Genomic DNA, 13,976 nt, shown 5'->3' with positions numbered 1-13,976 from the left:
TATTAAGAAATAAAATTCTATCATAATTAATTTTTATAATTTCTCATAAAATATAAGCATCTCAATCTCAATACCAATGAAGAAGCAGCCAAGTGATTAAACCAACATAATCTTGTAAAAGTAAATATAAATATTTGATATTTTTTTAAGAAATATATTTGATTTTTTTAGATTAGATAAACATTCACCCATTTTAAAATAATAATAATAGTAATAGTAATCATCATATTGATGCATATTTTCAATATTCATTAATGATATTCGACCTGTGCCAACTAATTAGCATTAATTACTTTCCTGAAATTTCAAAACTCGACCACTAATTACTTCTTTAGGGTGAAAATTGCAGATTTGGTCATATGTTTATCTCGTTATGTTTTGATTATCTATATTTTTAAATTACAATTTTAGTCATTCACTTGTTATATTCTAAATTTTGATGATTTTATTCATTTATCCTCACAAAGGCTGATCGTCACGTTAAAAAACGACTAAAATTACAAGAAAATTAAAGATAAATGACTAAAAAATTGACAACATAGAAGACCAAAATTAAAAACAAAAACAAAATTAAATTGCATTTTCCTTAACTTTACATTCTTAAAAATAAAAACTAGTTTCCTATAGGTATACATCTGAAGTATTTTTTATTCAACTAATGAGCTACAATAGAAGTTAGTCACAAGAATAAATTTTTTGGCAAATACGACACAAAAATTGCATAGATCAAAAACAAAGATTGCGTGAATTACTATAATCTGGCAACTTTAATTTTATAGTTATCAAAATTACAACTTGTTGACATTATTATTTTTTTTAAAAAAATAATTTATCAACTTCGAGCATCGCGTTTCTTTGTCAACCAACCAGTACAACATTAGTTATCATTTGCTTATATCATGTCATATATATTATTAATTAAAGTTGATATCTCCATATCTTTTAACTGCTTTGAGTTTTAATTGATTTGACGAATCTTTATTTTACAATTTCAATTATACATTCGTTAGTTATATAACTATGTTAAGATAATTATTCAATTTCGCAAAGCGTACTATAGTACATTACTATCGGCTTAAAATGTGTCGATGATAAATACATTCAATCCGGCATTAGAAATTAAAAGATAAAAGAAGACAAAAATTTTAAGAACAGCTTCAAGCTACACTGCTACTTCCGAGAATCATGATTTAACCTCAGATTCCGATCAACTCGGATGTAAAATGAACTAAAACTACATCACTAGGGTAAAGAACTGCAACCATTGGTGACAAATTCTGGATCAACCCAAGACTTGCCGGCATGAATATTATGTTTCTACCAATACAAAATCGCCCAGTTACGGTGATCAAGAGGCATATTGTCAAAGTCAATCACACAGTTATCGTGATCTTTTCTTTTTCAGAACTTATGCAGATAAGGTGGTTGGATGAATAACTCCCAAATACTTGGAACTCAACAAAGGGCAGAAGATAGCATTTTTTTTTCTTTTTTCTATTATATTGTAATCGAGTCAAAATTCAATATTTGAATTGTGTCATGAAAGCACAAACGGGTGTACTGAAACTCCATTTCTAGCGGCAGAAATACGTCCCCACCTACCTAACCGTGGCTCCTGTCCCAAAGAAGACACGCTTCAACGTTAGATTATTAGAGCAATACTATCAGCTAATCATGATAAGTCAAATTCTGGCTACAAATCAGGTTCCATAGTAGCCTTTTTAAAGATAACTCATATAGTTTTCATGTATAAAGAGAAGAGAATGCATCACCTGCCCAACTCCGGCAATGAGAAATTTTCCAGATTTTGCGAAAGCCAAAGAATTTACGAATCCGACCTGCCATACATTGAGATATAGGATCAACAACAGCTATAGAAACCAGATACTTGATGTCGGATAATCAAGCCCCAAGAAGCCAACTCATTCAACAGGATACCAAAAATGACGAATACTTGGTTAAAGATGAAGTTGAAATTTATTTTAAAAAATCTGCTTCACCTGGACCAAGGGTTTTAATCATGTGAAACGAGAAACTACTACCCTGAGTTTTAGGTTTAAGTTTAATAAAAGACAAAAATTCCACCCCTGAAAACAAGCATGATACTAGAGTGCCAAGTTGAAGGTCTTCTGAAGGTTCAGACAATGAGACAAACTATTCTAAATATTCAAACACCAGTGGCACCCGCGTGGATGATTATGCATCATAAGCACACAACAAGAATAAATCAATCAAATTAAACGATAACACCAAACAAATCAAATCCAAACTCCAAAGACATCAAAATCTGAAAATGGGAACGCGAGGCAACTTTTAACGTCTTAGATAAAAGCTGTTTCAGTGATATCCATGTAAATCACATATTCACGTAAAATCAAGAAGCAAAAGTTAACAATGACAATTTAACAGAAATAAGATTACAATATAGCCACAATAGGACACAATAATACAGACCAGGGGGAGCTCAAACAAAGGAGAGATGCCTTTGGACTCGTTCTCAATTTTCCAAAGCCGTATCAAACCATTTCCAGCACCTGAAGCAGCAAGATCACTGTTTCTGCATACAGTGATTGAGTTAACCCAAGAAAGAGCTGTGGAACCAAATTTCTCTAAATCTAGGGCATTGTTTTCTGCAGAAGACAAATTACAATGAGGAACTGTGTCAAAGTGCCACATACTACCACACAATTGACTTAGAAACACGAAGTTTTGAACATTGAGATGAATGGCAATCAAAGATCACTTGCCTTTATGGCCATTGGATAGCCCATTATTTTCAAAACTGGGAACAGTCGCTGAGGCATGAGCGTTTTTTACAATATGAACAGGCTTCTTACGCATTACATTCCAATGCTCGATGCTTCCATCATCGGAACCAGACAGGAATTCATCATTACTAATAAAGCAGCAGCATTCAAGGGAAGATGCAGAAGCCCGAAATATTAATTGTGATTCTTCTGGAACCTATTTTCCATATATCATAGGAAAGATAATCAAATGATAAGAATAAACATAGAAGTTTCCACAAAAAAGTCAAATGAACTTGAAAAGAAACCTCAGCCAGGTTTAAAGTGTAAGCAATGATTAAGGAAGCAATAAAAATATTCAAAATTTCTTATAATTTCAGAATGGACAGTTGGACACTATGGTAGGGAATAAATATCTGTTTCTAAATTGCATCTCTTATTTTTTATCAGCTATAGGCTTGTGCAGTTAATTTTGTCCCTTTTTTATTCTAGTTGGGCAAAGTTTGCAAGGCAATGTCATCACTAGAAAGAAAAAATATACAGCACTCGACACTTCCATAAACCCAAGATCATTCTCACTATTGTTTCAATCTCTTACCAAAAGACTTTACATTACCTTCCACAAGTGCATGGTCCGGTCACGTCCAACAGTCAGTACACGTTCTTTCCTCAAGCTGTCAATTGTTAACACCTCGCTTTGGTGTCCAAACAATGTGTTTATGTAAGTTCTATCTTCTGCATTCCAAATCTTTATAGATCTATCTGATGAACCTGAAAAGAGTTCTGAAGTCCCCTGTCTAAATGTTAAGCAAGAGACTGGTCCTTTGTGTCCCGGAAAAGCCTGCAGATGATGAAATTGGTGAGATGTGCCATTAAATTACAACCTAAATATTTCAGTAAAATACTCTGTTTAGAAATAGAAATAGAATAACATGTGTGTGAGCTACAATAATAGTTAATAATCAGCAACATCCATTACGTCTATTAACTTGTTAAAAGATAGTGGTCTTTCAAAAATGGACTAAGTAATTACCAGGATGCTCAAGTGGAAGAACTCTGAAGGGAAAGTCAGTGTGTACAAATCATGATTGTCGAAAAATATTTAGAGGTACTTTTTTGTTGCATTTTCCAGCCCCCTTTTTCCTTTTCCAATAAACGAAACCAAATATGACACACTTTTTTCTCCCAAAACATAAACTTCACACATTTTACATCTCCCAACATGGTAATTACTTCTAATTTACATTGCAATATGCCCTAGAAATATTCTACTACCATATTACCCTTCTAGTCTAATCTGATAAACTGTATTTAAAAGGATTAAAGCTACCCATACAACTTTAGAAAAACTATACACACCTGAAATGGCATTATTAACTCAGTATATTCTTGCATAAAATGATATCTACTAAAACTACAATTCTCTCCCAGAAACAAAACCAAACATAGCCCAAAATCATTGACAGAAGTATGGCCCACCCGGTAATAAATGTATACATGTGCTAAAACTTCAACCAAAATTTTCAGACACAAAATTTGAACATATAGGATTGGCAGCTCATCTAAAAGTACCTGGATATGCTCTCGTGTACGCACGTCCCACAGATGAACATGTCGATCTAAGCCTCCACTAGCCAAATACCGTCCATCAGAGCTAACAGCCAGTGCTAGAACATGCTTGCTATGCTTAGTAGCTCGACCTTGTGGGTCCTTTAAACCATGAGACTTTAGAACTTTATCACTAGGCCATGTATACTTTTCAGCTTTCCCATTAATGATATCCCAATGTTCAATGGCACCATTCTTGGAAGCTGAAAATCCTCTCGAGTCATCCTCAGATAGAGCCACAGCAGTAACAGGTTGCTGGTGTTTTACAAGAAGCTGAAATCCCTCGCTTGGTTCTGGCTTTTGAACCCTGTGGATTAACATACATGTGTAAATTCTATTTGGTCGATATAACATTAAAAGAATTAAATGGAAGTTAATCATAATGTACACTCGTATATGAGCATGTGTACGCACTAGGCAGTGCTAGTGGCTTTTGCATATGAGAGATGGCAGTCAAGCTAGGAATACAGTATGCTAGCCATGTAGTCTGTAGATAGGACCCAATTGCCCAGATTAAAAAAAGAACAACCATCGCAACTAACCAATTCAATATCTGAGACTATTCAACTGACCTAGAATACTGCAACCAAATTCAACCCAGTGCTTCAAACACTCAGCATCAGCATTCTCTCGCCAAAGAAAAAAAAAGATATTGATCAAATGAAAAAAAAAATTTCCTTCCATTGGCTGCGGCACTGGAATTTCTACTAACCCAATCCATGTGATGATCGGAGGAGCAAAAATGTGTAATTTGAATAGTTGACATGCCAAGAGCAATGGGCTCCTGTGGGAATGTCGCATCCCCACAACAGATCACAAGCTGGATTACTTTTGTAGCGAAACACAGATTTGAATGCATTAACAAATTTTAGAAATCTGACAGGAAACAAATTACAAAAATAACTCAATCAAAAAATGATCAGCTATTGACTTTCACCGGTGCTTAAACAATTAATAGTGGCAAACAAAATTATCTGAAACTGAAAAGTTAAAAAAAAGAACAAAACAGAAATATCTCAAACTAAGATATCTCCTGAAAAATCTAATTTTTAGGACCCCGTGGTCTCTTGTCACAAAATACACCAACATTAAATTCCAATCACTCGATCACTCCAAAGACGAGAAAACATCAGATAACAATTTAGCTACAACACTCCAGTAGAAACTCGTGCATTTAGCTAAATCATTAGAAGCAGAGTCCCCAACCGAATGCTAGTTAATTAAATCTTCCGCTAGCATTCCAGCAACAACGTTAATAATTGCGTAAACGACTGCTTAGGAAAAACCCCAAACTTTCATTACAAAAACGCACAATAACAAGAAATACCTTGCTGCAATGGCTCTACGGAGGCGGCCGCTCTCTTCCATCTGCTCTTGCTGCAAAAGCTTCGCAATAAGTGAATCCCTCTCTCCCTCCCTCTCCGTGCGAGCTTCCTCCCCGTCCTCCAATCCATCTTCTTCTTCTTTTCTCCACTTCTCCAAGATTTCGTGAGCCAACCGCTTCCTCTTCTCCGCCGGCGTCTCCTCTATCTCTTCTTCCCTTTCCTCCTCTCGCCCCCTATCACCATCCGAATCGAATGCTTCATCATCGCTGCTTTCAATGTTTTCGTCCCCTCCATTTCCAAACTTACGGCGCCGCTTCGGATCAGAATCTTCGAAAAATGGATCGCGTGCAACGGAGAACCGCTTCTTATTGCTAAACTTGCCCTGTTGTTCCGAAGTTTTCTTCTTGAGATGTTTGCCCTTCATGGCTGGTGATCGAGGACGTGGGTATGGAGTTGCAGCGGCCAAAATAATGAATGCTCCTCCGTAAATGGCTTCGGAGATGAAGTGAAAACTTTATAGACGAAGGTTTAGCTGTAGGGTTTTGTGACGTCCCGGCATATATTTATCAAAAAATTACGCCGCAGCCCATCAATTTAATCAAATTAGAATTATTGCTCGTGTGAAAATTTAATAGTTGATTGATTCCCTGGATGTGGCAATGGTAGGGTTGTGCTCATGTGCAACGCGACCGAATCCAATCGAAAATACCGACATCAAACAGATCGAATTTTTTCATAAAACGAATAAATCGATTTTAGCCAATAAAAACAATTATACTTAACCGATAAAATATAAATTATTTAGGTCGGTAACTAAAATAACCGATATTTTAAAAAAATGTTTTTTATTAAAAAATTCGATACTCGTGTAATTTTATTAAATTCAACACTCAATAAAATAAATTGTTGAATAACCATAATGATTTAAAATTTAACTTTTGTTTGATCAGTTGGTCTGTTTTCTCGGGTTAATCAATAATTTGTACACCTCTTGAAATGGACCAAGGTTTTACAGTTACTCGACCGGTTAGGGTTTCAAAATTAATATATTTATAATATAAGTAATGTATTTTTATATTTTTATAGTTACAAAATTCACACGATGTAAATTATAAATATATGTTTATAATAAATATATTGACTATATCATTAATTTTTTTGTTTATTTATATGTCTAGATAAAAAGATTCTAGAGTAAAAAATGTATAAGTACGTAATGCAATATTAAAGGAGAACAAACTTCAAGAACAATGCGTGCTAAATAATTTGATTGAACTGATTTTGTAACAAGATTTTTTACTTGAACTACTTTGTTTATATATTATTTATGATTTTATTTACGGCGTCAAAATTTTAACGGGTCAGATATCGAATTCTAGTAGACCCAACAATCGTTCCAAGTTGCAACAAAACGGGATGGCCCATTATTCTCATCTACTGGACTATTGGGCCTCGTTCGGTCCATAATTGGGCTCTCGAAAAATTAAATCGTTCAATATGAGTCTGAAGAGCGGAACTGCAATAGACCACATCTCAGAGACGAGTGCTCCGAGAAGAAGAAGGGGACTGTAAATTCTCGAGGACAAAACCGAAAAATGAACAAGAAGGAGGTTTTCAAATTGGCGAAAGGTTTTAGGGGAAGAGCGAAGAACTGTATAAGGATCGCGAGAGAAAGGGTGGAGAAGGCCCTTCAGTATTCGTACAGAGACCGCCGCAACAAGAAAAGGGATATGCGGTCCCTTTGGATCCAGCGAATCAACGCTGGCACGAGACAGCACGGAGTGCGTCAATTTCTATGCTTTACCACGTTTATTTGTTTTTTTTTATTTACTTTACGGGTTTGAAGATTTGTTATATATCTCCGAACTGTGTTTCTATATTGTTGGGCTTTTCTTGATTCTTGTTTCTGCTTTCATTGAAAAATGGTGTTGTTTTGAATTTGGAGTGTATTGTCAATGGGAAATAGTGGTAAGTCTGGAAATTCTATTTTTTTATATAGGAAAAAAAAAACAATCATTCTCACCTTTAATTTTTCTAAATCTAAAATTGTAAGTTTTGTTCCGGCATGCTCTGTGCTAAAAGCTTGATTCCTATTTTTGGGACTAAACTTTTGGATATGAAAATTGGTGTTTTAACCATGGGGAATATATATATGATGGGAAAACCCTAGGCTAGTGAGAGATACTTGCTATTTATTTTCCTTGCCATTTGGGAAGTCAAGATCTTTGCACATTGGTTTCTAATTAGTGGTTGACATTGAACTTACATTTCATATTGATATCATTCTTCGGATGATAGTTTTGAGCTTCTGCAGCGTTGAAATCTATGAATCTTTAGTTGACACCTGATCAAAATTCCATGTTCTTTTTATGAGGTTCTTCTACATGGAGAAAATATTTTATTTCTAAACCAAACATACAAGTTATATGATCTTGTTTTATTAAAAGTTTGTGACTGCACTGTCCATGGAAAGCGACAGAGTAATGCTGTAGGTCAAGTGGAGTTAAGTTTAGTTTGTGAGTTTGAGATTGCTTCATATCGTGTTCAGAAGTTATCTTTTCGCTTGATCACCTCATTTGCTTGACAGGTGAACTACGGAAATTTCATCCACGGACTGACGAAGGAGAATATTCAACTGAACAGAAAAGTTTTATCGGAGCTGTCGATGCATGAGCCCTATAGCTTCAAGGCCCTTGTAGACATTTCACGCAACGCCTTTCCCGGTAACAAGGCAGCTCTGCCTCCCAGGAAAGAGGGTCTTGCTATTCTTGTCTGAAGTTTCTTTTTGGGCTTTATTGGTCCTTTAATTGTTTTCTATCTTTGGTTGGCTGTTTCAACAGATGTGATTGCAAAACTTAGCCAGTTTTTTCTTTTGGAAATCAAGCTACTTGTGATTGTCGCAAATCACAAATTCTTGCGCGAAGCATACCCTTGAATGTGATTTTAGAGTGTTTTTTAGTTAGCTTTATGTGCACTTGTGGCTGAATTTTCATGGAAAAAAGAAGAAACAGGCAGACCACCAGCTTAGGCCTAAACACCATCTTTTTTGAAAAATCAATGTCATGTTCTCATATTCTATGAATGAGATGGTCTAATCTCAATTGCTTAGTATCAATTACAGAAGATCTGCGGACCCAAAATATGTAGTGTTACCCCCTTCCCTGTTGGGGAGCAGGTTCAATCTCCTCTGAACCTTTCCCAGCTGAAAAAAGAAAAGAGACAGGAGCTAGATTGGTTCAGAATATCTTCGATGATGAGAATACAGGTGAAGGTTATAAACCCGAAATTGCAAATCTTACAATCAGTCTCTCTTACTTCCGCTTTACAGAATTACCTCAGATTACGACATGATACAGCGTCCAAGCCTCACTCTACTCCTGAAAATTTATTGGACACTTTTGGCGCCTTGAATTTCTGCTATACTCTAAAACAAGGTTCAATTGTAAAATAAAGTAATCAACAATGGCAAATGTTCCATCAAACAAGGGAGAGAACTCAAGTTACACCATTACTTGAAAAGGTAACAATGCAATTCTGAAATTCTTGATACGTTGCAATCCCACAGTTCCCTACAAAAACCTATTACTTGATTTACACACATCTAACCCCCGCCAAATGCAACCATAAAGGAAGCAGCAGAACCCACTAAAAGAAATTTTTGGGGTGACTGACCCTTGTACTTTATCTTCAAGAAGCACTTTCTGAAGAATTAGGAGCTTCCTTTTCACAGTTGAGGTTGATGTTGTTCTTTGATTTATCACTTGATTCCTCCTTGTTTTGCTGGTTCTCATTCTTCTTCTGGAAACGACCTCCTGTTCCTCTGTTTCTCCTCAGCGCATGCAAATGCCTGGATTCATGCAAGTATGGCTGCAATATTGTTCAAATGGGTAAATCTTGAGTTCAGATTTTTCAGAGACAGCATCTTATGAGCAAAAATAAACTGTTTCTTGGCACCCGTTCAGTGAAATGATGCCTGGTTTTAAAGGTCTAAAAACATGACTCACTTAGAAACGATACCAGTCTAGTTCATTGAATAAAAAACATGAATGATGAAACCAATAATAAATTAAACGATGGTTGTCCAGACAAGAAAACGTACAATGCTCATGAAATACCTTCCTAGATTTCAAAAGTTTGTTTTCTGACTCAGCCTTTGCACGAGATTGTCTACGCCGCATGATACCGTGATATTGCTTGGCATTGACGAAGACAGGCTCCTCAACTGTGCCTGATGGCATAGGAACACCACCCTGCTGAATTCCCATCAACTGAAGGTGGACCTTAATTGAGAAGGTACAGATTTGAAACATTCAGAAACATCTCTGCCAACATTATAATAAAAAGTGGACATTAACGTAAAAAGTACCAAAGGCTGTGAAGGATAAAGCTGTGCTGGATAAGGTTGTGTTTCATAGGGACTTCTGTAGTAAGGATCTGGATATGGGTAAGCCGTCTGTGCCTGCAAGATATAATTCTTCAGGTGAAATGAAATAACAGAACAGGAAAGTACCAGCCAGCCTGCAAACTCGATAACATGATTTCCACGAAAATTTAACTAATTGGGAAAAAAAGCACGAGCTGTATGGAAGATAATTGAAAGCATCTGATATCTAAGAAAGGAGATGAGAAACAGAGGATTTTGTAAATCAAATTTGAACTTGACACTTAACAAACTAACATGCAAAACGACCAGCATTAAATAATACCATAACATTTTCAACGCCAATTTGAGCAGTAGCCGCATAGTGCATTGTCGGTGGTATACCAGGATGTCCGTTGGCCATGGAAGAAGACTGGGTTTGGGATTCCGTGAGCTTTTGTTGCTCCTCACCCTCGCCATTCTCTGAAACCAATATACTAATTAGATGACCCATACGTGATTATATAAAATAAACAAGTCCATAAATTGGAAAATAAAAGAGAATCAAGCCCGACAAGAACCAACACAGGCTTATCCTTCCAATTATTTGAACGAAGTGACATAAAATTCATTGCCAAAACATATGCCGAAATCTGTAGCGTAACAACCATGGGAAGTAGGCTGGTCCGACATGAGCCTCAGTCCATATACATGCACCACTATTGGTCATGGGTCGTAGCCCATGCGCCCAATTAGTACCAACACTTTAACAATCTGGGTACTTAACCCTGGAAGTCCTGAGTTCAAGTGTTGAATGAGGCGAAAGAAACCATTTTCCAATGGTGAGATAGTCTATGAGTGACGGTGCATGGGCATGGGCTACGATTCATGTTAGACCAACCTACGGCCCATGAATAGTAGTGGTACATGAGTATGGACTGAGACTCATGTTGGGTCAGCCTACGACACATGGTCGTTACGAAAAAAATTGTTCAATTGGTACCAACACTTTAAGAATCTAGGTACTGGAGATCTTGGGTTCAAGTGTTGGGAGAGGCGAAAAAAACCACTTTCCAAGGGTGAGATATTTTATGAGTAGACTCATGACAAGTAATGGTGCATGGGTGTAAGTTGAGGCTCATGTTGGCCGACCTATGGCCCATGGTCGTTACATATAGGTACCTGGGTTTCAGCGGTTTCACATATTTTGATCCAAATAGTAACCTTTGATTGTTAAATATCACTGATGAAACATTCTAATATCTCGTACTATATGAGAATAAGAAATCATCTCAATAACCCATGTTAGATCTATCTGTTCCGAGTTTACAGGAAATTAAGCATAAAAATCAGATCTAGAAGCTGTGTTCATTTGTTTTTTTTTAAATCCTTGTGACCCTTGCTCCTCAGTGCACAGCATTGCGGAGGAAAGTTGTTAAACAACTTAGAAATCGCATATAGTATGGGAAAGAAGACCATAGTGTAATTCAATCCATGATATGTACGCAAAGTGCAGAGGGTTCTTTAAAACAAAATGATAGGACATATTCAGAAGGATTGAGAATGTTCTGAGGAATTCTATTTGTTGCACGTGATAACATATATAAGCCTAATAAGAGCATTGACAAATGAGCATAGAAGTCTTTTCAAGACAAACCAAAAGTTCGTACCGTGGCTTCCCATTTTCAAGCAATTCAGTGGTTCGTATAAACTTATACACAAAATTCTACAGTAGGATAAAACGAGAAAAACTACGTTGCAACTTACCAGCAAGGTTGTGAACGGAGGAGGTCATAATGCGCTCGTCTCAACGACCTACATCCAGGAGCCACAAAAAATTTCAGTAAACATTATTTATTGTACACCCAAAAACTAATAATTCTTCTTCACACGCATACAGACCAAAAAAACTATTAATCTGATCATCCCCAACAGACTTTTCCATCACAAATTCACAATGGATCAGCTCACCTAAGCACGCAATTTTTCCGGAAAAATCTACAGACTTCATCCAAACATTACGTGTAGAAGCAGCGAAGATTCAAAACAGTGAATTACTGAATTTAGTATCCGATTTACATTCATCACCATTATATTAAAAACAATAGCAATACATTTGAAAAATCAGCTGATTAGGGTTCGGGTTTGGAAAATTTTACCTGGATGAGATGAATTCAATTTCACGAATCGTCAAACCGGCAATAATTCTCTGGTGCCTCTCTGGATCTCGCCCAGTGTCGCTCGAGGTTTTATTCTCTGTGGTTGGATGCAGGTTGAGATTGGCTGTGTAGTACGGATCTCGAAAAGGGGAGGCTAAAATGTCGATGGAAAAAAAGAGAATTCTATTTTTAACTTAAATTAGTACTTTCACTGCAGCCCAGGTTATTATTCTGATCTTTTTTTTTTACTTGTGGTAACTTCGAGAAAAAAACAATAATAAAATCATGTATTATTATTTTCAAAAAAAGTTAAAACCAATAAAAAATAAAAGAACAAGTCTCTTATGAGACGGTCTCACGAATCTTTATCAGTGAGACGGATCAATCCTACCGATATTCACAATAAAAAGTAATACTCTTAGTATAAAAAGTAATATTTTTTCGTTGATGACCCAAATAAGAGATCCGTCTCACAAAATACGACCTGTGAGACCGTCTCACATAAGTTTTTGCCAAAATAAAAAGAAATGTTGTCGTATTAAATCGAAACTTTTGTTAATTCAGTTTTTGAATTTTCTATTACAATAGAAATTCTATTGTTTTTCCATACTTTTTTTTAAAAAAAATTGAGGACTAGTTTGTTACAATCCGATCTCGAACTTAATAATTTGTTTCAAATTTGACATCAAACAAGTTATAAGTAGTTGGTTATCGCTATTGAACTTAACTTTACTCATATTTTCGACTTTATTTTAGAAAGGGAACCCATGAAAAAAAATTATTTTCTTATAAGATGAAACTACTCTCTTCTATTTTTGAATTTGTATGCATTAATATGTGATTTTTTGTGTATTTTACAATTTAACATTTTTTTTAAAATTTTAAGCACACTAAATTTTTTTTTTTTTTTTTTACGGCCTCCCTCGGGAGGTTCACTATTGGCAGCATAATGTAACGAGTGGCTGGGAGAGTTGTGGTCCAACCGTCCAAGAGGCTTCTCCGTTTTCATGACAACTAGAGGTAAAAAAAATATGGAACATTCATTAACATCGTATATATCGTATAGCAAAATATCGCACGTACTGAATTTAAAAGTATGTCATAAATTTTGGTACTATACGACATCGTACCAAACTTTTCGATATCAATGTGACATTAGCAGAAACACCGAAAAAAATTCATATATTTTAAAAAATATAATATAAAGTTAATTTCGGTATTGAAAAAAAATGACATTTAAAAAATTTCGCTATTTTGATGTGAATAACACTAACTTAATAAAAATTTCTGTACAGTATTGGTATTCATTTTTTAGTATCAAAATTTTTCAATATAGTATACGATATTCTTTGAAAACCTAGTATATGTACCAAATCAGGCATATGACACCCAACATCAACCATAAGACCATCTCAAACGCTGCACCATTTCGGTGTTTTGGTNTTATTTTAATAATTAAATATTTAATTATATAAATTTAAAAATAATAATTGTTGATTTTTAAAATATTTATTTATGTTAATTATTATTAATTAAGGACTAATTTGATTTAATGATTTATAATAAATATAATTATAAATAAAAATGTTTAATTAAATTATAAACTTAAATATAATTATTTAAATTTATTAATAATAAAATCTTAGTCATAATTAAAAATATATTAAATGAAATATAATAATTAATATATGTAAAATAAAAAGAATATTTCGAGAATATTGTTTTTGATGTAAGATTTGAAGTAAATGGGTTGTAGATGAATGCTGTATTTGATGCA

General features: G+C 35.1%; 3 protein-coding genes across 4 annotated transcripts; 1 reads left to right on the top strand and 2 right to left on the bottom strand.

Annotated features, from left to right (window-relative positions):
- Positions 1–1,099: 1,099 nt before the first annotated feature.
- LOC140963727 (U3 snoRNP-associated protein-like EMB2271) lies at positions 1,100–6,234 on the bottom strand. The gene is made up of 7 exons (XM_073423104.1): positions 5,683–6,234; positions 4,320–4,662; positions 3,364–3,588; positions 2,748–2,964; positions 2,455–2,630; positions 1,773–1,838; positions 1,100–1,615 (listed from the first exon to the last, which is right to left on the bottom strand). Exons 1-7 carry the CDS (start codon positions 6,102–6,104, stop codon positions 1,538–1,540), a joined length of 1,527 nt encoding a protein of 508 aa, XP_073279205.1. The 5' UTR covers positions 6,105–6,234; the 3' UTR covers positions 1,100–1,537.
- Positions 6,235–7,182: 948 nt separating this feature from the next.
- Positions 7,183–8,734, top strand: LOC140964896 (uncharacterized). The gene is made up of 2 exons (XM_073424880.1): positions 7,183–7,461; positions 8,268–8,734. Exons 1-2 carry the CDS (start codon positions 7,276–7,278, stop codon positions 8,454–8,456), a joined length of 375 nt encoding a protein of 124 aa, XP_073280981.1. The 5' UTR covers positions 7,183–7,275; the 3' UTR covers positions 8,457–8,734.
- A 394-nt stretch (positions 8,735–9,128) lies between these two features.
- On the bottom strand, positions 9,129–12,370 carry LOC140964895 (nuclear transcription factor Y subunit A-7-like). Of its 2 annotated transcripts, none has more exons than XM_073424877.1 (6): positions 12,200–12,370; positions 11,808–11,855; positions 10,387–10,523; positions 10,047–10,139; positions 9,796–9,960; positions 9,129–9,547 (listed from the first exon to the last, which is right to left on the bottom strand). In XM_073424877.1, exons 2-6 carry the CDS (start codon positions 11,833–11,835, stop codon positions 9,368–9,370), a joined length of 603 nt encoding a protein of 200 aa, XP_073280978.1. In that variant the 5' UTR covers positions 11,836–11,855; positions 12,200–12,370; the 3' UTR covers positions 9,129–9,367. The 2 variants fall into 2 exon arrangements, with proteins under 2 accessions (XP_073280978.1, XP_073280979.1); XM_073424878.1 differs by lacking the exon at positions 12,200–12,370 and adding an exon at positions 12,012–12,051.
- Between the last annotated feature and the right edge of the window lie 1,606 nt (positions 12,371–13,976).

The sequence above is a fragment of the Primulina huaijiensis genome, chromosome 18 (genome assembly GCF_012295235.1).
Source record: "Primulina huaijiensis isolate GDHJ02 chromosome 18, ASM1229523v2, whole genome shotgun sequence".
Taxonomy (NCBI): Eukaryota; Viridiplantae; Streptophyta; class Magnoliopsida; order Lamiales; family Gesneriaceae; genus Primulina; species Primulina huaijiensis.
This window is presented reverse-complemented; position numbering and strand designations above follow the sequence as displayed.

Excerpts from the sequence above, each read along its gene's own strand:
- LOC140964896 (XM_073424880.1), top strand. The coding sequence starts at position 7,276 with ATGAACAAGAAGGAGGTTTTCAAATTGGCGAAAGGTTTTAGGGGAAGA. Across the intron at positions 7,462-8,267 it reads CTGGCACGAGACAGCACGGA|GTGAACTACGGAAATTTCAT; the intron begins GTGCGTCAATTT and ends TTTGCTTGACAG.
- LOC140964895 (XM_073424877.1), bottom strand. The coding sequence starts at position 11,835 with ATGACCTCCTCCGTTCACAACCTTGCTG. Across the intron at positions 10,524-11,807 it reads CTCCGTTCACAACCTTGCTG|AGAATGGCGAGGGTGAGGAG; the intron begins GTAAGTTGCAAC and ends TATTGGTTTCAG. Across the intron at positions 9,961-10,046 it reads TTTATCCTTCACAGCCTTTG|GTCCACCTTCAGTTGATGGG; the intron begins GTACTTTTTACG and ends TTCTCAATTAAG.
- LOC140963727 (XM_073423104.1), bottom strand. The coding sequence starts at position 6,104 with ATGAAGGGCAAACATCTCAAGAAGAAAACTTCGGAACAACAGGGCAAG. Across the intron at positions 3,589-4,319 it reads GTACACGAGAGCATATCCAG|GCTTTTCCGGGACACAAAGG; the intron begins GTACTTTTAGAT and ends CATCATCTGCAG. Across the intron at positions 1,616-1,772 it reads TCATTGCCGGAGTTGGGCAG|GAGCCACGGTTAGGTAGGTG; the intron begins GTGATGCATTCT and ends TCTTTGGGACAG.